Here is a 21,979-nt window from a genome sequence, read left to right on the forward strand (position 1 = left end):
ATGGCATGTCCGTGGTCTTTACATTTCAGAGACTGCTGAGAGCTGTGAGCAAGGTGACAGCAACAGTCGGGTGCCAGCATGGATGCTTTCTCCCGTACCCTTCCTTTTTGAGTGTGTGTGGTTGTAAAAAGGGCAGACTCGGAGTTCGCTTATGACTCATCAGCTAAAAACATTTAACTTTCCCCATCTATGAATGTTTGTATGCCTGTGTGGTGATTTTCTGTTCTTTATGTTTAGCCAGTCTGGCAGCATTACACTTCTCAGGCCTGGAATTAGAGAAGGATCCAGTAGGAGGGTTTGTTCAGCATGGATCCTGCTGTCCCATCTCTGACAAGAGATACATAGTGATACTCCAACCAGAAGGTGCCTGCTGAGGACAGCTGTTCCTTTGGTGGTACAACTAGGTTATTTGATGAGCTTTGATTTGTTTGCTCATTCACCTGCAGTCTTTCAGATGCTCAAGTAAAAGATTTCTTTCATACCTTTAAGGTGCAGATGATGAAACATTTGCCTGTCATCATTCACATGCTGCCAGCTTTTATGGAACCCAGACGTAGCTGGAGTGGGTTATTCCTCTAACATAAAGAAAAATTAAGGTCATTTGAAAAGATTAGCTTTGTGTGTGCCTTTGCTCCTCGGGCAGGCTGCAGCTGATTAAACCCATCTTTCACGTGGTAGAGACAGGACAGCATCGTGGAGCTCTGGGATGGCAGAGCACTGAAAGTCAGTGCTCTTGTCCTGCTGTTTTACAGACATTCTGTTGGCATCAATGATTACCTCCCTTTTCAAGCTTGAAACATAGCAGCCTGATCTTGGCCACTCTATCAGTTCTGTAATTTCCTAGTGTTTCTTATTGCCTAATGACTTGCCTAAAGATCCTTGTGCAAATCATAATGCATCTGCAGCCCCACACCATGGCATCTGTGCCGGGAGAACATCAAAAGCACCAACTGGGTCTGAAGAGGGAGAGGAGGGTGCTCTGAAAAGGGAAATGGTGTATTGAAATGGGAGCCCTGAGCTTTTCCAGACTTTGGTGTGTTGCTCTGTGGGTAGCACTCACACTTAACAGCAGTTAATTGCTATATCCTCTGCATTGTTTGCTTGGGGAGCTTCAGTGCTTCACATGGAAAACTTTCTTCCTTTTCAGAACGCGGTGCAGTGTGCTGGGAAAACACTTAAACAACTGTTGTGTGATTGGAGTGTTACACTGTGCCTGACAGCCATGTCCTCCACATAGGCTGATCTTGAGTTGTTGAGCACCACCGTGTTGTTCTTAAGTTAGTTTTGTTGCATGCTGTGCCCTGTTGGTAGCACCTGGAACCATCAGCATCAGAGAGCTGCTTACTAAGCAGAGCTGTCTTGTTTTCACAAGCAATGTCCTTTGCTTTTCACTGTGAGTAGAGTTATCAACTTGTTTCCCAGTGGTTTTGTGCTTTTAACTTTGAGAAAGGACCTTGCAATGATTACGTTGCCCTGAGAATCCTTGGGAAAGCTGCCAAATCACAGTAACTTCAATGTGTCCTAAGTATAAACAGTGCTTAGAATCCTTAAGTTGATAGTTACTAGCAAGGTTGGGATGGAGCAGAGTGGAAGACAGCTTTCACAATGTGTACCAATACAAGCTGCTGGTAGTGCTGCTCATAGCTGCCCTGAGGTGCTCTGTTGTTGGGAGAGACTTCCCTGCCTTGGAAGTGGTTGGGTTGGAGACCCCTGGTTACTTAGACCTTGCCACCATTCAGTTGTTGGAGTCTATTGTTATGACTGGCCTTGAAAATATTGTAGGAGCTGCCTTTCTGTAGTTCTGTGAATTGTTTGGGAGAACTGAACCAAGTGCTCTTCAGCTGCACGTGTTGTTTTCTTTTTCATTGCTGCTCAAGTTTACAGAGGCTAAGCCCATGTACAGAGCACTGGAGGACTTAATGAGCACTTGAATTCTTTACAAAAAAAAGTTTCTCTTTTTTTCCCCCCCAGTATTTTGAAGGAGGTCATCATGAGAGACAGTGGAAAATTAAAAAAATGATCATCTCCTACTTTGAAAGTTGTTTTTCATGTGGCCTATGTTATCTCTGAAAATGGAGTTGGTTTAGGTTTCTCATGTAGCAGTGGAGAGCTTATGGGAAACCTACCAGTGATGTCTTGTTGGACCAGAGGCACTAGAGTTGAAATATGAACAGGAGAAATTTGCTTGCTATTTTAGAATTAGTGGAATATGTTACGTGAGTGGCTTCTGCATGGTTTTAAGCTGCTTCTAGTAGTTAGGATCATCCAAAATGCCAATGTTTCTCCAGTCCACTATTAACTATTGCATATTGGCTTACTGCTGTCATGCCTTATGCTGCAGGTGGAGTTAGGGCATGGGAATCTCCATGCAGATGTTGTGTCTGTGACATCTCAGTTCTTCCCAAGAACTCAGTACTTCCCAAGAGCACAGTTGGAGCTGTGGAGTTTTGCTTACAATCCTGTCATGCACATTGCTGAGCTTGTTCTTTGACTATGAAAGCCTGCGTGGTCAGCAGGCAAACACGTATCTCTGTTCTATCATGGTGTGCTCAGGGCTGGGAGAATCACAGAACCATAGAATGACCTGGGTTGAAAAGGACCACAGTGATCATCTAATTTCAACCCCCTGCTATGTGGAGGGTCACCAACCACCAGACCAGCCTGGCCTTTGACCCCTCCAGGGATGAGGCATCCACGAGCTATCCCAGCAGGTGAAGAGGAGATGCAAAGATACTGTGTTTTATTATGGCTGTTTTATACATACGCTGTGAAGTCTCTGAAGCTAAACCAGAGTTACTTCGGGCTAGCATGTATGGTTCAGAAGCTGAGTCACGAGCTGTCACTGTGTCAGAAGTACTTGACTTCTGGTGATCCTGAGCAGGCTGCAGCTGTTTCTTAGAAACAATCATATTGCTGGGACAACAAAAAGTGCTGCACTGAATGCGACTACGTTAAACCTGATGTTGTTTTAAAAAAAATTATTCCTCTTGAATTTTTCTGTAGCTGCAGAGAAACTGCAGCCGCCCTCCTCCGCTGGTGTAGTCCTTCAGTAATAACTTCCCTGAGCGTGGAGGCTGGTGGCAGCCACCCATGAATCAGCATAACTGCCTGAGGTGTGAGAGCACCACGTCCACATAATGAATTTGTCTGACGTGTTTCCACTGCTTTCTCCCGCTTACACCAGGCTGCAGGGCATGGTGTGTACCCAGAATTAAGGAGAGGCCATGGCACCTGTAGATTGTAGAGCTGAAATACAAAAGAGGTCCCCATGTTTAATCTTTTTTTTTTTTTTTTTCCGGGCTTTGCTAATGCTTCTCCTGGAGATGTCTGTGTCTGTTGCTGTAGAGTCTATCTTCTGCTAGGTTGAGTTATCTGATGTTACAGGCAGCAGGAATCAATATTACAACCTTGTATTACAGATACTGAGGAATACCTGCTTCTTGGACCATGTAGCCTCATGGATTATGTGCCTAAAACATCCAGGATTCTGTGCTGAGAAGCAGCGAAATGCTTTCTTGCTGCTGATGCACAGTGGTGAAGCTTAGTTTGCTCTCATTCTTTCTGTGAAGATGGGACAGTCTAGTAGTAGGAAGGGACTAAGGAGATAGGAGATAGATACTTTGGTGTACCTGGTGGGATTAATTTGTAACTGATGCTTCTGTGTATGGTATAACTAATCATATCTGCTGCAGTGCCTTAAATAAAGCTGCGTTAGCTTTCTCTCAGTGTACTGTAAAATGTGTTCAGTAGTTCACTGTGAAGTGATTGACGTGTCGACTGCCTTTGTTTCTTTGTAGAGCAAGGCTTAGATCACATAGCAGAAAACATCCTTTCCTATCTTGATGCCAGATCACTCTGTGCAGCAGAGCTGGTATGTAAGGAGTGGCAGAGAGTCATCTCTGAGGGAATGCTATGGAAAAAATTGATTGAAAGAATGGTACGCACAGATCCGCTGTGGAAGGGACTGTCAGAAAGAAGGTGTTGGTAAGTACCAAGACAGTAATTCATCTTGTACTGCATTCTCCTTGATAGACTGAGCTAATTGTGAGCTCCATCAGAGAGCAATTGATAGTGAGCATCACTGCAGTCCTTATCCCTTCTGTGGACTCTTGTGGCAGCAGCGGCAAAGAGCTTTTCATCCTTCACAAAGATGTATGAAGGTATCAGGTGTTCTGCTTTAGGAACCTGTTTCTCTGTGCTCTCTAGTGGTGTGCCTAAGAAAGTGCAAGGCATGGTGTAAGGAGCTGTGCAAGAGGAGGACACCCTGCTGGCCAAAGCCCTGAGAAGCAGAGAACCCTCAATCAGAAAGCCATAAGGAAAACACCTGTTTCTTTTCAAATACAGCAGTCACATTCTGAAGTCACAAGGGTTATAATTTCAATACTAAAAATTATTGCAAGTATTCTGTAAGAATGTGTCGTAAGTTTTTGTTCTGTGCAGATTTTGAATTCCTTTGCAGTTCTGTTTCTTTGTAGTAAACTGAAAAATATGTTTCTGGTTCTTTCTAGGGATCAGTACCTGTTTAAAAACAGACCAACAGATGGCCCCCCAAATTCGTTTTACAGGTCCTTATACCCAAAGATAATACAGGACATAGAGGTATGTTTTCTGACATGTAATATCTGCAGCAGAAATGATATTTCTGTGGTTAATGTTTCAAAGGTGCATGCTGGAATGATGAAGCATATTGTATGCATTCGTATTACTACTACGTTCTGGGCTCTGAAAGCATAAGAAATACCCTCAGCAGCTTTGTGTTACTCTAAGCTTTGTGTTAACACTGTCCTTTTTGCATTTAAAGATCTTGGAGCTCTTTTGGGTCTGTGGTTTTTAATAAAATGGCCGTTTTAGGAAACTTTACTCGGAGACGATCCTTCGTCCTTCAGAATGTTCTGATATATTCGTTAGACTCACTTAAAACATGATCTGAGAGTTAACACTAAATGCTAATCATTTTGAAGTGTAGCTCCTGTAGTAACTTGTTACTCGTAAAACTGCAAATGATACAAATACAGCTTTCTGCACTGGATGGGAATTTTTTTGAAGATTTTTGTGTTAGAGAAATTAGTCCTACTGTAGCAAACTCAGCAGGGGTATCGGTGGTAAGGAGGCAATAGAAAGGAGAAATCTTTTGTCTGATACAAAAATGGTGGTTGTCTTTCTGGAGTAACAATGTTGGGCTCACTTTTTAAAGGTATTTCTGATAAGGATCATCTATTCTACTTAGCAGCAGAATATCAGTCTTGCTCAGTTTCCTGTATACCCACCACTGAACTCTTCAGTGATACTTCAGGCATTATAGTATTTATTTCAACCACATGATGGATATGAAATTTTGGTCTGAAGTTCGTTAGTGGGGAAATGTGTTTTGATGTTTAAGGCAGATGTGATCTAATGGGATCATTCTGCCATGGCAAACATGAGTCTGTGTTGCTTGGCACTCTGTAAAATTATTCAGAACTCTTAGCCTATCTGTAAAACGTAACTGCTGCAAAATATAATCCAATTTCCATATATTTTTAACCCCTGTTACACAATTTATAAACATCTACGGATCAGAACTAAGGGTTAAATGTTGCATAGGCAAAGAAAGATCAAATTTGATACTTGCTATCTGAATGATGTGCATCTTAGTATTTGAAAGGAGATGTCTTGTATGTGTAAGGCATGGCAGTGGTATTATAGTAATGGCAAGCCCGTGGAATTAAAGGCAACTCTTGATGTGATATTCTTTTGTTTTCAGCAAAATTTTGATGTTGTTCAGTAACAAAAATGGGAGAAAAGCAGTGTGGAAAGATGGCCTTTGAAATTGTGTAGAATATTGAAGAAGTTCAACATTATTTTATCCCAGATTTTAGAAGTTGTTCTCTTCCAGTACTCATTCAGTAAGGTATAAGTGGAACATCTACATAGGTTTATTCTGGTTACTAGAGATGGAGTGTTGCTTTGAGGGGTTATGAAGCTGTAGCCTTTAAACTTTGACAGCCTGTTATTTAATAATGATTCTTTAGCTACTAGAGATGCACTGATAAGATACACAGAAACGGTGCTTCTGAAATGGATGGTTCTTACTAGCAGGAAGTGAGGAGGGGGAAAAAGACCAGACTCTTGTGTTTCACTCCTTACCATTACTAATGCAAATATTAAAAGTGAAACGTTTCAGTATCCTGAAGAGGAAGACTGTGCCACTAAAAATATATACTGTAGCAAACATGTTTCTTGAAAAACTCAATTTTGTTAAAATAATGGTAAACATATTAGACCTTCAAATTAAGAGAATTTTTGCACTGTGGTGCCTGGTAAGTAGCTATTCAAAATATGCAGAAAATATCAGTGTCAAGAAATAGTGTTCTGTTGAGCACTGTGCTTGTATTCCGAGTTCCAGTTCATACATTTTTGGTTTTTTCATCATATCATGCTGAGGTGGATGATGTGATGAATGTTGAATATGTGATGTGAGGAGTTACCTTGTGTCGGGTTGGAGCTGAGGAACGTGCTGTGTGTAGAACACCAGGGAGCACTACCACCTGAAAATAGCAAAGTGAGTAATGAGCATGGGAAATGAGTTGTCTTCTCATCCGTGTATGAACTTTCAGTTCCTGCCCATTCCAAAATGCCTGCCAATCCAGCTGCTCTTACAACTTCTGTAGCTTTTTGGGTAGAATTTAAGGTACTGTTAGCTAACCTCAGAGCCGTACGTGGCCCATGGGTATTACTGCAGAAAAGTAAAGCTGGAAGGATGCTGGAGCTGTCAGCTGTGGGCTCTTGATTCTTAAATTCACTTTAGCAAAAATGTAAGCTTCTGTTTGTCCGTATTCAGGAACCAAGTGCATCTTTGTCCAGTCTTCTGGAGTGGAGAAGTCTTTGCTTGAAGCAGTGGCTGCTTCCAGCATCATCACTGTTGGGTTCATACGGGCAGCATGTTTCCCCATGGGCTCTTGGGAATGGCTCAGCTGGAAGCAAAGGCAGAAGGGTGAGGGTGGTGTTGTACCATGCCAGCATTTGCCCTGCTTAGATGTTTCAGGCTTTTGAAATACTGCTGCTTTTAGATTTCCAACCTGGAGTGGGGTTGGTGTTTTTGCTAATAACCCGGAGTCCTATAATTCATCTGCTTCCCAGAGTGTATTAGATTTTTTTTAACTTATAAATCACCCTTTTAAAGCACTTTTCACAAATTGCTTCCCTAAAGAACTGTCAAAGGAAGCTTTTAACTTTGTTTGAAAATGTAGGTGGTGGGTAACAATGGCAACAAGACTTAACTGTAAGGGTTGGAACACTTCCTAACTCTCTTCTGCTTGGTTTTGATTTTGCCTTTATTTGTTGTTTTTATGCCTTCAGTTACACTTTCCCTTACTTTCATACTTTTCCCATTTCTTTGCTTTTCAAAGCAATATGCAGAATCTCTTAAATAAGACTTCCATTTTAGCAGTGTTGAAGAGTTTTCTATCTCTGAATATCAAAATGTTTTTTCTTTAAATATTTGTCTGGGCCTTTAATAAGATCTTCATCTTCTGTCAGAGCTTAGGCAGCTCATGATGAACCAAAGATGCAGACACTCCCTTCATCCTCCTACTAAGGCTACTGTATTAGCACTGCAATGTGATTATCTTAGTATCTCTGTTATCTTGCATCTGGTGGACTCAATTTCTTTATTTTTAATACAGTAAAAGCTACTTGATGACACAGAAAATCAAACCAGTCAGTATTTTTCCTGTGGAGAATGAAGATGAAGCTTGGCTATGCTGTCCCTGATGTGAGGAGAGACCTCCGTTTGCAGGAGCTGGTGCTGAACTGGCTCTGTGGGTGGAGATGAGCTCTAAGAGCAATGTCCTCTATTCTTCTGATTGACTGACAGAATTGAAAAGTAATTCAAAGCTTGAATTAATGATTGGAAGGAAAACTGAGGAATGATAAGAAGCAAATGTGAATTCTTTCCCTCGGAATCTATTTGCATTTTAGGTCAAAAGTCCATGCAACCACCAAGTGTCATTAACTACAAGGTAGGACAGGCTGTGATTTGGCAGATGAGGCTCCCTTGCCTCTCTGAAGCTTTATTAGTGCCAGTGTTTGTTTATTTTGTGCCAAACACATTTTAGGAACATAATGTCACTTCTGAAATAATCAGATTTGAAAATAAGAGGACATTTGGAGATCTGAAACCAAATTCTTGGAAAGAGGTCTCTCCCTCCACTGTGAAGCCAAATATTTAATAAGGTTTCATTTCACAAGAGGTGGTCCAGCAATGCTAAATGTCTCCAAGTCCCACGTTGGATTGCCAAGCTTCTGTAGGATTTTTTTCTAATAGGGGCAAACCCATTTGGGGGCATATCTTAGAAAACGAAACCTGGGTTTGTGAGACTTGTTGATGGAATTTTTTTTGCTGCAGGGTGTCCTGTGACCGGATGCAGTCCTGAAGGGCTGTGTGATGGTCAGCTGTTTGGAGTGGGTTGTGTTAATGGGCAGCGTGCCAAGATGGGAAGCTTAATACTGCTGATTGCAGAACCCTGAGTCCCTGGATTTTTTCCATATTATTTGTGAAGCCCAGCCAACTATTTGGTTTTCCCTGCAGATCTAGCACAAGTATCCATGTGATGAGTGGAGAAGACTGTTTCATAAATGTTCCCCTTATCTTTGAGAACATGACAAGTTCTCATCTTGGTTCCATGGAAACTTAAGTCCACCTAATTCAGATTAGAATTAAAATGTGATTTTTGCTTCACATTTTCATACTTGAGCTGCTTGAAAGGCACATCTTAATGTGAAGCTGGCCCACAGACTGAGGTGGAGACCAAATGGCACAGGCCTTGACTCTCACAACTGAGAGGGGCAGAAAACTGGTCTGGGGTCTCCATGTCATGGGGCAGATCCTTGGCTGGGCTTTTTTTCATTCCCTTTGCATACACCACTCCTGCTTTGCACAAATGGGCAGCCAAGGCTACTGTTTTCTTTGGAAGGTTTGAAAGAGGGATTTTGTGTTCCTGTTTGAGTATTTCAACTGGTCTCACGCTCTGGTGAGGGCTGATAAGTACCTGTTTAAATAGAACTGTATTTTTATGGCGCTGTGTGTGAAGTTGTTTCAAATGGGAACTAAAAGATACAACAACTCAGTTTTTCATCAGCACTGCACTTTGTCAGAGTGTACAGCAGCTGTGTGTCATCAGGGTACTTCGCAGGAGCTCTCTGCTTCCATTGATGTTAGCTCACGTTTTTAACACTTCCTCTCCAGGTCTGGAAGAGACGGATTTCTTGTGCAGTTGCAGTGTTACTTTCCTCTCACTTCAATAGCAGGAGTCCACTTAAAGTCTCAGTATATTTTGGTATTGCATTTGTAACCTGAAAGCTTGGCACTTCACTGCGTCTCTGAAGCATGCAGTGTATTGGTGATGGACATTGTAGATGAGGGGAGCATCAAAGAGAAAACCAGCAAGAGCCATCCATCGTCCTGGGCAGTAGGAGTCCTAATCTAAATTACTGTTCTTTAGGCCTAAAACTTCTGTTTGTCTCTGCCCCCTTTTTTTTTTTTCTTTTTTTGCCTGAGGTGTCCCTGATGTGCAACATCACTTTGCCACTCTGAGAGAACATTTATCTTTTCTTTATGCTTTATAAAATAATCTTTATTACGCAGTCAGCTTTTTTTCTTAGGGTTTCCCTTTTGTGTTGCTGGCCTTTAATACAGTTTCTGCAAGTCGTCTTCTCTTCCTCTGTAACAAATGAACCTATTCCATTGTCCATATCTATCTCATTCAGCATCTGATTTGTTCTTTCTGTGGCTTTAAAAAGGATTCTGTAAGGCTGCAGTGAGTCTTGGGGATAGTTTTACATTGAGCAGCTTCGTATGTATCAGGTTGGTTGCAAGCAGAAAGACAACGCTTCATCAACTTCGACTGCTCACGTTTGGATCTTACCTGAGCAGCTGTAAGTGATAGGAACATAATTTTTAGGTCTTAATTTCTGCCCCCAAAAAACCACGTGATTAAATTGTGATACTTGCTAGGAAAAGCTTCCCATTCCTTATTCTGTAGAGTTGTTAATATTTTTGACTCCACCATTTATGGCTTTTCTTCTGGTCTTGGACTGAAAGCGATACTTTACCCCAAGCTGATCTGAAAGCCCATGCACTGTTTGGACTTGGAGTGGCTCAGTGGTTCGCTTCTAGCTCTTTAGCCTCGCTTTAGTTTCAGTGCTCTTCACAAGGTAACAACATAGCCTGAGTGTGCAGTACTCTTACAAGTCAGATCAGAAACCCAGTTACTAAATGTTCTGTCTTTTTTTTAATGTGGAAGTGCACCTTTCTTTTTATTTTATAGACACGTGCCCTGAACTGTAAAAAAATACGTAACTATTGATGTGTGGTATGTGTTAATGGGATTATAATCAATCCCTGTTTCTCTGTTGGTTAGTCTTGCTTCTGTGATTCTTTATGGAGATGGGTTTTATTCTCACTTGGGTATTCAGGTAAATACACAAGCCTGCCTTTCCTTAGGATTACTTTCTTGCATTTAAGTACCATGTCACTGTTTATTTCAACTTCCTATGTAGGCTTTGCAACTGGGAAGCTTTGCCACACAGTATCCTATGACAGTCAGCCTTGTGATGTCTGAAATGCTGTGCTTAGTACTGCTGCAGTAAGGACAGGACAGCCAGCCCTCTGCAGGTTGCTCTTAAGGAGCAGTTTAAGCCTCCTGGGCAGCATGCATCATGCAGCCTTTTCTCATAAGACTCTTACAGAAACTACAGAAGCTGCTTGACTTTTGCTAGCTAACAGCAGAGTAGAAACCCAGCAGTGAAGTAGGGACTCCCATTGGGATCTTTGGAATCAGCATCCTTGTTCAGAAGTTTGGTGCTTTTTTAATTTCCTAGGGAGTCTGAAGAGGAAATTCCTCAGAAATGCAACCCTGTCATTCCATCTTTCCATATCAAACCTTTTAACTTCATAAGGAATGACCCTCTTCACCCTGACGACACAGGATCAACTCCAAATGTGTGAAGAATAAGAGTTTGGGGCTTCAGCTGCTCTTGCTGTAAATGCCCAGTGCCTTGAGAGAATCTCTGTTTGTGGTTCCTTTTCCTGCTGCTTTTGTTCTGAGAATTGTGTTTTTTCAGGGAACAGTCTCCTTGGTTTTGGGGGTAAAGATAAACCTGCTTTGCAATAATATTCACAAGGATAAAAAACCCCTTTTTAGCAAGGAACTGAACACGGGGTACGTCATCAAACGTGGGGAAAAAAACAACCCTGCTCATAATAGATTATCCTTACCATCTGAAGTATAGCAAATGTTCCAACTGCTAGTCCAGATGGATTGCATCTTTTTTACTGTCTTTGTACCAGTGAACTTACCTTGTTGTGTTGAAGACTTGGCTGTTCCTCTGTATCTTGGGCTTCTCTGGGAGATTTTCTCTCTAAGTGCCTTTTTCTGTCCAGTTCTGCAGTTCCTCAGCTGCTAAATGGCTCTCTGTGTGGCAGACATTTTATCTTCACCTTTGTTCCTTATCCCTTGTGTCCAGATTTTGGTGGTTGTGTAGCATGCTAGCTGGTATCGCCCTAAGTGAGCATTAGTGAAGTGTGTGAAACTGCTGTGCCTGTGAGCCGAGGAGGCAGAGTTCTGCACTGCTTGCTTTCAGCTGTGAAACCCAAGTTTAGGGGCTGCTACCTTGGAGACTTGCTACAGAAAATGCAGGAGAGTGCTGCATCAATTGGCGTTAGGTTTGTTGCTGTAGCATGCAAATAAACGCAGTCTCTCAGCGTTGACCCCAGGATGCTTGTAACAGTCTATAAAACAGAGCAGTTTGTTGCTCCCTGCTCATATGCACACACACACCTACTGGATGTGTACGTAGTGTGTTGAGATATCTCCTGGAAGGACTGCAGCTGAAAACCTATTAACTGCACCATTCGGTAACAACCAGAAATCTCCTCTAGCAGAAGCTTTTATGTGGTTGCCAGTATTGTATTAAACATGTTCCTTTTCAGAGGGTCCTCCAGGTTGCCCACCCACTCAGCTGTATTTAGTCATCTAAAATAATGTTATTTCTCCATACGTACACATCTGTTTTCACTCTGTTGCTAATTTAAATGCTGCTGTATATTCTCTGTGTACTGTGGCTACTTTCCCAGCACACTGAAATTTACGCAGTGTAAGGGGATTTTACAAGTTCTCGAAAAACATGAAGTATTTTCCCACAGTAGCCACACTATATAACCTACAAATGAAATGATACCTACTCGCAGAATTAAAATGTGCACCTGCACGTGACTTGCTGCTTTATGGTGCCTTCATGTAGGTGCAAATAATACCTTAGTTTCTTTTATCTGACGCCAGTGTTTTCTTGTAGTAAGCTTATTATGTCGCTTCCTGCAGTGAGCTGCTAAGAATTAAGCCAACACTGGTCCCAAAATGTTTGGTCAGCATACTCCTCCCGACTGCTGCTCTGATGAGGAAACTGCTACAGACAACCGATTGGTGGTGTTCTTAATGTATTCTGTAGCTGCCCCAGGAACCTGAGGTGTGAAAGGTGCTCAAATGGTGTTGCAGTGCCTGGAGGTCTGAGTAATCCAGCACGTGGTGCATAAACTGCTTGTTTCTGACCTTTCCGAGAACGTTCCTGTAGGGAAATTCTCCCTGAGGTGACTTCTTAGAACTGGACGTCTGAACTTACATGGTTTCTGAGGCTATTTAAATTGGATTGCTCGAATCTGAGATACTTCATCTCCAGTGTATTCAGTTAGTTATTGCATTTTTAAATATCTTGCCTTCAGATCTCTAGTTACAATGGCTCGTGCTTTTAGTGTTTTAAATGCTCTGCTATTTCCAGAGGCTACACTCTATGAGCTCTGACAGTGAGGGAATTAACGAGTTGCAGTTCTGCCCTCCAAGCACAGGTGACAAATCTTCGGATGAGGCTTGAAGAGTCCTTTCTTCCTGACACATCCATCCCATGCTGAGGAAGTAGCAAAATGAGCAGTCTGCTACCTTCAGAGCAGGAGCCCAAGTGGAGCCAATGTCAGGTCTGAGCAGCCTGAGCCTGGTTCAGTCTGATGATCAGCAGCAGGCTAACTGGCCAGAAAAGCTGATCGTGAACTGGCAGATGACTTGCTGTCTTAATTTCATTAGCTTCCCCAACAGATTGGAAGAGAATGAGAGGGATGAATAACTTGTCAGTGTGCTTTTCCAGCATGCTTTAGTACTTCTCATTTAGACAAATTCCCATGGTACATCAGGTTTGTATTATAATTGTGGATAATTCTCTCCAAGTTGCGTAATGGGAGACAACTGAAGGAGTAAGTGCACGGAAAACCAAGTTTTCTGCTAAAATAGGCATATTTTCCTGGAACTGGGAGGTCATAGTTGCTCTGTACTTTTGTCTTTAATTATCATTTTAGTTGTTTTCTGACTTGGAGAGGAGAGGAAGAACTGCATGGAACTGAAGAAGTGCCCGATACTGCTTTAGAGTTAGGATTTGATTGTAAATATTTTTTCCAAACTATCTGATCGTTGATCAGCTGTACCCTGGTATTCCGTGCAGCACTGTGGAGAGCATCAGGGAAGCAGTCAAATACATGGGCTGTTCTGGTGCCTGTGCTGGAAGATGAAAGGCATTTTAGCCTCCAGAGTACTGCAGGTGTTGTCCCAGAGCTGTGTGCAGACCTTCTGACCAAAATCCCATATCTCACATGTCTTTGAAGCCACCACTGGTCTTCTCACAAGCAGGAAAGCCGATCACAAGATGGAGTTAATTCTTGTTCTGCCATGAAATAGTTTGCCTCCTTTTAAGGTGTTATGTCTGTTAGCTGAAAGGAGGAGGAGGAAAAAAAAGTAAGTTTTAGCTGTTCTTCAGATTGTTTAAATTTTATATTCCTTGCTGAGGTTTTTTTTTTTTTTTTTTTTTTTTTTTTTTCTTTTAATGCTTTAAGGTGCTTAGCAGAAATTTGTGTATCTCAGAGTCCCTTGGATGCATGACAGCTAATGTGGGAAAAGGCTGGGCAGGGGCAGGAAGGCGCAGGGGTCTGTGTGCTGGTTACTCAGTGATGCTGAGCACACACCATACGAGTTCTTTGCTGCTGCTATCAGATGACTGCATATGTACAAGGGGAAACTGAAATGCATCTTTCTGATCGTTCCTCTGAATGTTCTCATGAAGGCTGCTTGAGTATGATTTTCAGCATTGAACGCTGCTTTTGTCGTGACAAAATATGAAGGTCTAAATTCATGGTGTTTAAAACATTTTTATGGGTGGTTGGGAGAGATACAGATATAAATTTTGCATTTAAATCTTAAGGATGAACTTCATAACGGTGAGAAAGATTTGCTGAGCCTCTTGGAGTAATCACACTGGAGCATGCAGCCTAACCCCCCTTGTTTCACCTCTTGTTAGACTATAGAATCTAACTGGCGATGTGGGAGACATAATTTGCAAAGGATCCAGTGCCGTTCTGAGAACAGCAAAGGTGTCTACTGTTTACAGTATGATGATGAAAAGATAATCAGTGGCCTACGAGATAACTCCATTAAGGTAAGCCCTTGGATGGTCTTTTCTCTGTGTATGAATGGTAGTTCTGTCTTGGAGGGGGAGCTGTTTGTTTCCTTCATGTGTTCTCTTGTCTCTTCCAGCAGTTCTTCTCTCGTCAGGGTTTGTGAGGAATGCCTTCTGTACCCCTGTAAAGTCTTAGAAACTCAGCAGACAGGCTATCAATACCACTGGCTACAAAGAAACACTTGTGAAATCAGAGTTGCCTGCATGAAAGAGGACTGTGTAGCACTTATTGTCAGCTGTGTCTTTTTGTCATTCCAAATGGTTGGCTTTCATGAAAACAGCTGCTTTCATGGAAGCTGTCCCTGAGTGCCGTGACATTTTCTTTTTGTAAAACAGGCTTTTGTCTTTTTGTGATCCTTGGTTGTTTCACTGTAATGCCAAAACCTTGCATCAAGGAGGCTCAGCAAGTTAGAAGGGAGGACAAGAGTCGCTGTCTGGACATGCAGCTTAGCCAAGGGTTCTTGCTGCTGTGTCCAGATTTCTTCCTTTCCTCTCAGTAGCAGCAGTGTGCAAGTTTTTTGAACCTATCTTCTTGATCTTGGCAAGCTGTTTATAGTTTTTATTTTTTGATAGATTTGGGACAAAACAAGCTTGGAATGTTTGAAAGTATTAACAGGACATACTGGCTCAGTTCTCTGTCTGCAGTATGATGAAAGGGTCATTGTAACTGGATCTTCAGATTCTACAGTGAGGTGAGTGTTAAAAGTTTAAAAAAAAAAAAAAAAGTGAGTATCAGGGTTGGGAATATTTGTAATAATCTCCAAATGTCAGAAAACATCCCTCATGTGAGTGTGATACCATTATTCCAAAAGTAAGGTATTTGCACTTGGCAAAGCATCATATTCAATTTTTTTCCAAGTCTGTCTCATGCTTTGTAGTGTTAAGCACTGTGAAGAGATGTGACCTGTATCATTCAAAGCACAACATGAAGTAGAATGGCTGATGCACTGGTTACGTGGTGATTACCTCATTTAGGTTTCTTATGTCACCTTCTGACATACTTTACTTATGAGCTATAATGAAAGAAGACTTTATATGTGGAGCAGTTGACAATGAACACGAGACTTCAAATATGCAGATGCTGAGGTACAGATCAGTGGAAGGGCCTTGTCTCCTGGTGGCTTCCATTGCTATATCAGTACTGATCTATTGAAATTAAGAACTGGTCATAGCAGTTACTGTCAGTTACTATAAAATCAGTAGTGCTACTCACTTGATGCAAGTCCACAAGGCCACTTCTTTCCAAATGGTACAATGTGTGCTAATTGTGATCGCTATCTCAGTGGTATAAAACTCTTAAAAAGTGAAAAGTATACTTTATTTTCGGTTTGCTTCATCAATTTGTACATTACGCAGGTTCTAATCCACTTAGAAAGAAAAGTTCTAGAGTCATGCTTCATTACTGTGCAACCCTTTCTTTTAGCAGTGGCCCAGCTTAGGCTTTTTCTGGCCTAATTGCACACTGCTGCTAATTATTGCTTGTGACTGAGAAGTGAACCAAGATATTTCCCCAGTTCCTTTCTGCTCTTCCATAACCTAAAGATGTGTTGGCAAACCAAACCAGAGAGCTCTCTTGAATATGGTAGCAGAGCTGTATGTGTTTGCACTGTACAATGCACATAGTTCCTTCATTTGGGATAAAATTCTTTTCTTTTGCAGAGTTTGGGATGTAAATACAGGTGAAGTTCTGAACACGTTGATTCATCACAATGAAGCAGTGCTTCATTTGAGGTTCAGTAACGGCTTAATGGTGACATGCTCAAAAGACAGATCTATTGCTGTCTGGGATATGGCATCACCTACTGACATCACCCTGCGCCGTGTCTTGGTTGGCCATCGAGCTGCTGTTAACGTGGTAGACTTTGATGACAAGTATATTGTGTCAGCATCAGGTGACAGGACCATTAAAGTAAGTTGGCAGAACTTTCCTGAGGGTTGGAATCCCTACCAAGCCAGAAAAGCTTCTGGAAGTTACAATTCTAATCCGAGTAGCCAAAGTTTTTGTAAACAGTTCTGTGCCTTTCTCCTTCCCATTCAGCTAGCTGCTTCCTCTGACTAGTTGTTAATGTCTTCATGCATATAACAAGTCTTGTAGCATTTTTGTGGTTACTGTCGTGCAGCTTCAAAAAAGTAAAGCCTACTCATCATCTGAACTCTAATCTCGAGATGGGTTTGTTTGTTAAATGTGGCACATTTTGTGCCTTTTTCCAAATGGTTTTTTTTTTTTTAAATTTCAATTGGCAGTCCTGTTCCAGACGTGAAATTTATCAGCAGTTGCCTTTCCATACCACACCTTCCCAGTTAAACCAGACTTTGCTGTGTTTAAAGAATTAAAATGCTGTATTTGAAAACTACTACATACCAGAAAATCTGACTTATCCAGAGTGTACTAATATAACAAAAGCGTTTCCACCCTTCCTTCTCTAGAACCAGAGCTACTCTGTACTGTGCCAAAAAGCACTTGGAAGTTCCATGTCCCAATATCTGCCAAGAAACCCGCTGCACTGTTTTGGAAATGAGCTACTTTACATGAATCCTTTACATTACAACTTCAATAGCAGTTCATTAAAAATGAACCAATTTGATCAAATACTTCAATGTTAAAGAAGAAACAGCCACCAAGCCTTAATAGGCTGTGGCTTTGGTCTTCTCTTAGAAGCAGATTGCTAGCAATTTATTTGGTAAAAAAATACAGCTTATTTTTGTATAGTATATTCTCTTTTTTAAAGGATTACTTACTTATCAAGATTGAAGTGCCATCAGCCCTTCAAGGTTGTTTGGACCAGTATCTACTACTTGAAAATACAGACTTTCTCTGATGTGATGCACAATAGCAGAGCCAATGGCTCTTGTCATTGCTAGGCTCTGTAATGCCATCTTCCACTAACACCACGTGCCTCCTCTTTATCTGTAAAAATACTATGGAAGTTTTCATTCTGCTGCCCAGCAAAAGTCAGCCTCAGACTTCTGCTTATGAGTTTGTAACAGCTTCTGTTGGAAGTCAGAAGCCTTCACTGAGCATAATTCTCAAAGAAACATCCTTCTCGTGTTCCATAGGTCTGGAGTACAAGTACGTGCGAGTTTGTTCGTACTCTCAATGGGCACAAGCGTGGCATTGCCTGCCTGCAGTACAGGGATCGACTAGTTGTCAGTGGATCTTCTGACAACACCATTAGGTGGGTGCCAGCAGGCTGTCACTGTGTATCTGTGTGCATTTCCACACGATAACAGGATTTCCCCTGACCTTTGCTGCAAACCATCTTCAGTATGTCTTGCTATTAAAGCAGATGCTGTACGACTGGAATTTTGTTCTGTTTGAAAGTTAATATATCACATGCATGTGAAAAAGTGAAGCTGAGAGGTTCAGACGAGCGGAAACAAAACTGTCTGTTCCTGTAGTTTATGACCTAGTAAATAGTTTGTTTTCTACTTGAGAGATGGTGACACTGGTCACTGGTTTTCGTGCTTTCTGAACCTCCAGTATCACTGATTTATGTAGAATGGAAAAGTATGTTGAGGTTTCTTAAAATAATCTAGCAAGTATACAACCTTTACTCGCATGTAATTTTGAGTGTCTAGATTAGTTTTTATGTACTGCAGCTGCAACGCAGTTTTATCTGAATTGCAAATGTCTTCTAGTTCTACCAGCTGCTCTTTTTAGCAAATTGTGGTATTTTCTGCAGAAACCCCTTCAGAAGCATGCTTAAATCATTGTGTGTAAAGTGAAGGGATAGCACTGAGCCTGAAGTGCTCAGACTTTCTTCTTTTCTTTTAAGGCTATGGGACATTGAATGTGGTGCCTGTTTAAGAGTATTAGAAGGCCATGAAGAACTGGTCCGATGCATCAGGTTCGACAACAAGAGGATTGTTAGTGGAGCCTATGATGGGTAAGTTTCTGAGAGCAATTTCTAAATGTTCTGCCTTCCTTAACAAAGCATTCTGAAAGCCTTTGGGCCTTGTTTGCGGTATGAAGGGTCTTTTCTGATGTGACAGATGGATCACTGTTGAAGTGGCTTCTGCTTCAGCATTTCAGCCTATCAGGCTGCGGTTTCTTGTATACTTAAAACTGCTATTCTGGTGCATTCTAGTGCACAGTGCACACAGAATTTATTTGGCACTCGTGCCTGACTTCTTACAGAAAATAAACTTTTGTTTGGTTGAAGTGAGAATCGGTCTAAAAAAGTGCATTCTTTTGTGTCTTCCCTCAGAAATTGCTCCTTTCCAGGTCCATGTACTCAGAGTAATCAGTGCTTTCTTTTCAATTTTTGTTTGTTTCAAGGCAAAGACACTGAAGATATTTATTGTGAGGGCAGATATGTCACATAGGGACCTCAGAACTGTTCAGTGGCTATTTCTCGTAGGTTAAAGGCAGGAGCCCCACCATGAGCACTTCTGATTTGCTCTGCCTTGAAAGTGGTATTTCTCCTGTGCAGTAGATTCAGCACAATGTACATTCACATCCAAATTCTCCAGTTCTATTTCTGTATGAACTCTCCTTGTAGTGAACAGTAGAGCTATTGAAAACAATTCTTGAACTGTGTTAGTCTCCAGCCTTTTATTTGGACTTATCAACCCTCTGGGGTTGGCAGTCCCTGCTTAATTCCTGTTGGATCTTCACACTTCATCAGTAGTGTTGTGGGCTTTTGAGATCCTCTGCAGTTCCAAACTGGCTTGTGTATACAAACGTAGTTAGTTTGTCTTGAGTATAAACAACCCACTTGGGCCATCACAAAGACATCACTGTATTTGCTTCTAAAAAGAAATACAAAAGTATCTGTCCTATGAGATTCAGCTTTAGTAGTTTAGTGAAGATAAATTATAATGTTTTGCTCGATTCTGATAAATCAGCTGAAGGAAAGATCTGGAATTCTGTCTGTTGCCTTTAGATGTTTCTGTGCTTACATTTGAAACAATGCTTATATAACCTTCTTATCTTACTTTCTAGCAAAATTAAAGTTTGGGACTTGCAAGCTGCTCTTGACCCTCGTGCCCCAGCAAGTACATTATGCTTGCGTACGTTAGTGGTATGTATGATGTATTAATTTGAGGTTTCAGACTTTCCATTTGAAGGCATGAGGCATTTTATTCCCTTACCTTAGGAGAGATGAGAAATTCAGGGGGTTCTCTGTAAAGCCTGGGCTATTTCTTATGCTAAAAATGAAGTAAAATGTACGTATCATCAACAATTTGAACTGAAGTTTAAATGAAAAATTAAGACATTCTCACAGACTCTAAAAAATAAATCACAACATTATGTTAAATCATTTTAGCTACTGGCGTGGTTCCCTAATACCACTGTCATGCTGGCTTCGAATTTCCTTCTATTAAAGGGGCTGAAATTCTGAGTCTTTCCTCAACCTTTTTCCTAACCTTTCAGTTTGAAAGGAGGAGGCATGCAAAGAGAAGGGAGGATAAGTGGAAAGAATTACCAGAGGAACTCCCCTTGCCCCTGAGGACTATCAGAGTTGAGGCTGTTGGTTTAGCTGTGTTTTTCCTTATATTGAGAGTTTTGGTTTCCGACAGTAAACTGAAATTTCATGCACTTCTTTTTTTAAATTTACTTCAGGAATCAGTCAGACGTTTCTCCAGTCTCGTAACAACCCAAAGTTACTGTCTGCATATGATGGTAACTGGCTTATTCAGCCTGTGTTTGGCCTTTCCAACACTATAGAAGTCCTTATATTCCTAAAAGCACTTACTTTTTTTTTCTTCTTTTGAATAATCTTTGTGTGAAGATGAGCTTTAACTATTCTTTTAATCTGTATGTGTAGTTTTCCTGGAAAAAGTTGCTTCTTTCCCTTCTGTGGGTGTACTGTAGCTCAGCTTCTAGTTTGGAGATCAGTCTGGGAGCTTTAGTTAGTTCTCTAGTAAAGGTCTCATACTCCTCTTAAATTTATTAACAAATGGGTAAGCAGGAGGAAGAGGAAAACTTTTTCTGGACATCCATTCTGAGGTTTTTTCAAAGAGCTGGTGGAGCTCCTACACCTCCTTTCCTTATTGGCAGCATTTGGACGTGCTCCATGAGTGAGCCATGCTGATTCTTGCAGCAATGTGTCCTAGATGAAGCCATGATGTGGTCTGTTAGTGCTAGAAAAAGCTGGGTTAGCAGCAGTGTTGAATGCAAAATCTTTTGTAGGTAAAGGTATCCCTGGTGTAGACTGTTAGTGCCAGCCAGTCTTCTAGATCGATGCTTCCTAATTGATAGACTGCCTTAGTCTTTAATAATGTCAGCCTCAACATGTGCAGTGGGCCCCTGCAGGGAGACTCAGAGCTTACAAGTATTTTATTTGAAAGCTGTGTGTTACACTGGACAAAGTTTATATATGAAAACTGCTTTTCTTTAAACTCAAGTGTGATTATAACTAAGGGCTTCTTAGTGCACCAAAATTTTAACGCACCACTCCGCGTCCAGATCTGTGTGAGCACAAATGTAATGACATGTTATCCTCCTCTTGGCCTGCTAACTACTGTTCATTTCTCACAGGAACATTCAGGACGTGTCTTTAGGCTCCAGTTTGATGAATTTCAGATCATTAGTAGTTCCCATGACGATACAATTCTGATTTGGGATTTCTTAAATGTGCCACCCAGTGCCCCAAACGAGACCCGCTCTCCATCTAGAACATACACTTACATCTCCAGATAACAGTCTGCACTTTACTACCCTCAGAAGGTAAGTCTTTGTCTCTTCACACAGAACATGTTTATAAATTTATCACTTCACCTGCAGGTTGTATTACTCTAAACAGTAAACTGTTGCTTTCCTTAAGAAAACAGACATTTATTATGCCACTTCTTGCATTACTTAGCCATGCATGGTCGTGCTTCAGCTTTCAAAACTTGCCATGTCATGATATCTCATCCTCACGTCCCCTATAAACTCCTGTAATTGGATACTTTAGATATAATATGGGAAGTTACTGGGTATTTGCAATGTTCTTGGAGATTTTGGTGCATTGGTACAGGTATTGCAAATATCCTGTGAAATCAGAATCTTTTGGAGCTTTTGAGGCATCTCAGGATGAAATCTTTTAACGAGCATCTTAATGTTCTCCTAGTAAACTGAAAATACATATGATCTTTGGACAAACGCTCATCACAAGTGAGCAATTCTGTGATGACCATACGTATCTTGGAGGACTTTCAGAACTAGAAATAATGTTGTGTTAGGCAGTGTGACAAAGCTGTCAAAAGCAGGGCACGTGGTCTTAACCTGTTTTGTTTCAGTTTTTCTGCAAGTCCGCTTCCTGTCGTTGTTCAAGCACGGTGGGTAAAAGCTCTGCTGTAGATCTGTTTGTGAGAACAATGGTTTCTTTTTCTTGTGTCATCTGCGTTGCTGCCAACAATTGCACTTCACACTATAAATAGCTGTGAGTGCTGGGGCTTGGAAATGTAGAAATTGCCTTAGCAAAGAGCAGTGGCCCCTTTCTCCAGCGCCCTGTGTTTG

The 21,979-nt window shown here is 41.3% G+C and overlaps 1 protein-coding gene across 5 annotated transcripts in view; it reads left to right on the plus strand.

Annotated features, from left to right (window-relative positions):
* Nucleotides 1-21,178, plus strand: part of FBXW11 (F-box and WD repeat domain containing 11) — a gene marked incomplete at both ends in the record, with an annotated part of 59,928 nt that extends 38,750 nt beyond the window's left edge. For 4 of the 5 annotated variants that reach the window (XM_079542485.1, XM_079542486.1, XM_079542488.1 and 1 more), the window contains 9 exons: nt 3,798-3,984; nt 4,509-4,599; nt 14,374-14,511; nt 15,106-15,224; nt 16,192-16,441; nt 17,590-17,708; nt 18,309-18,419; nt 19,478-19,556; nt 21,017-21,178. In XM_079542485.1, the coding sequence (XP_079398611.1) occupies nt 3,798-3,984; nt 4,509-4,599; nt 14,374-14,511; nt 15,106-15,224; nt 16,192-16,441; nt 17,590-17,708; nt 18,309-18,419; nt 19,478-19,556; nt 21,017-21,178 (1,256 nt within the window). The remainder of the gene's footprint in view (nt 1-3,797; nt 3,985-4,508; nt 4,600-14,373; nt 14,512-15,105; nt 15,225-16,191; nt 16,442-17,589; nt 17,709-18,308; nt 18,420-19,477; nt 19,557-21,016) is intronic. The other variant, XM_079542487.1, reaches the window with a different exon arrangement.
* Between the last annotated feature and the right edge of the window lie 801 nt (nt 21,179-21,979).

Source organism: Tetrao urogallus (genome assembly GCF_951394365.1).
Source record: "Tetrao urogallus genome assembly, chromosome: 14".
Classification (NCBI taxonomy): Eukaryota; Metazoa; Chordata; class Aves; order Galliformes; family Phasianidae; genus Tetrao; species Tetrao urogallus.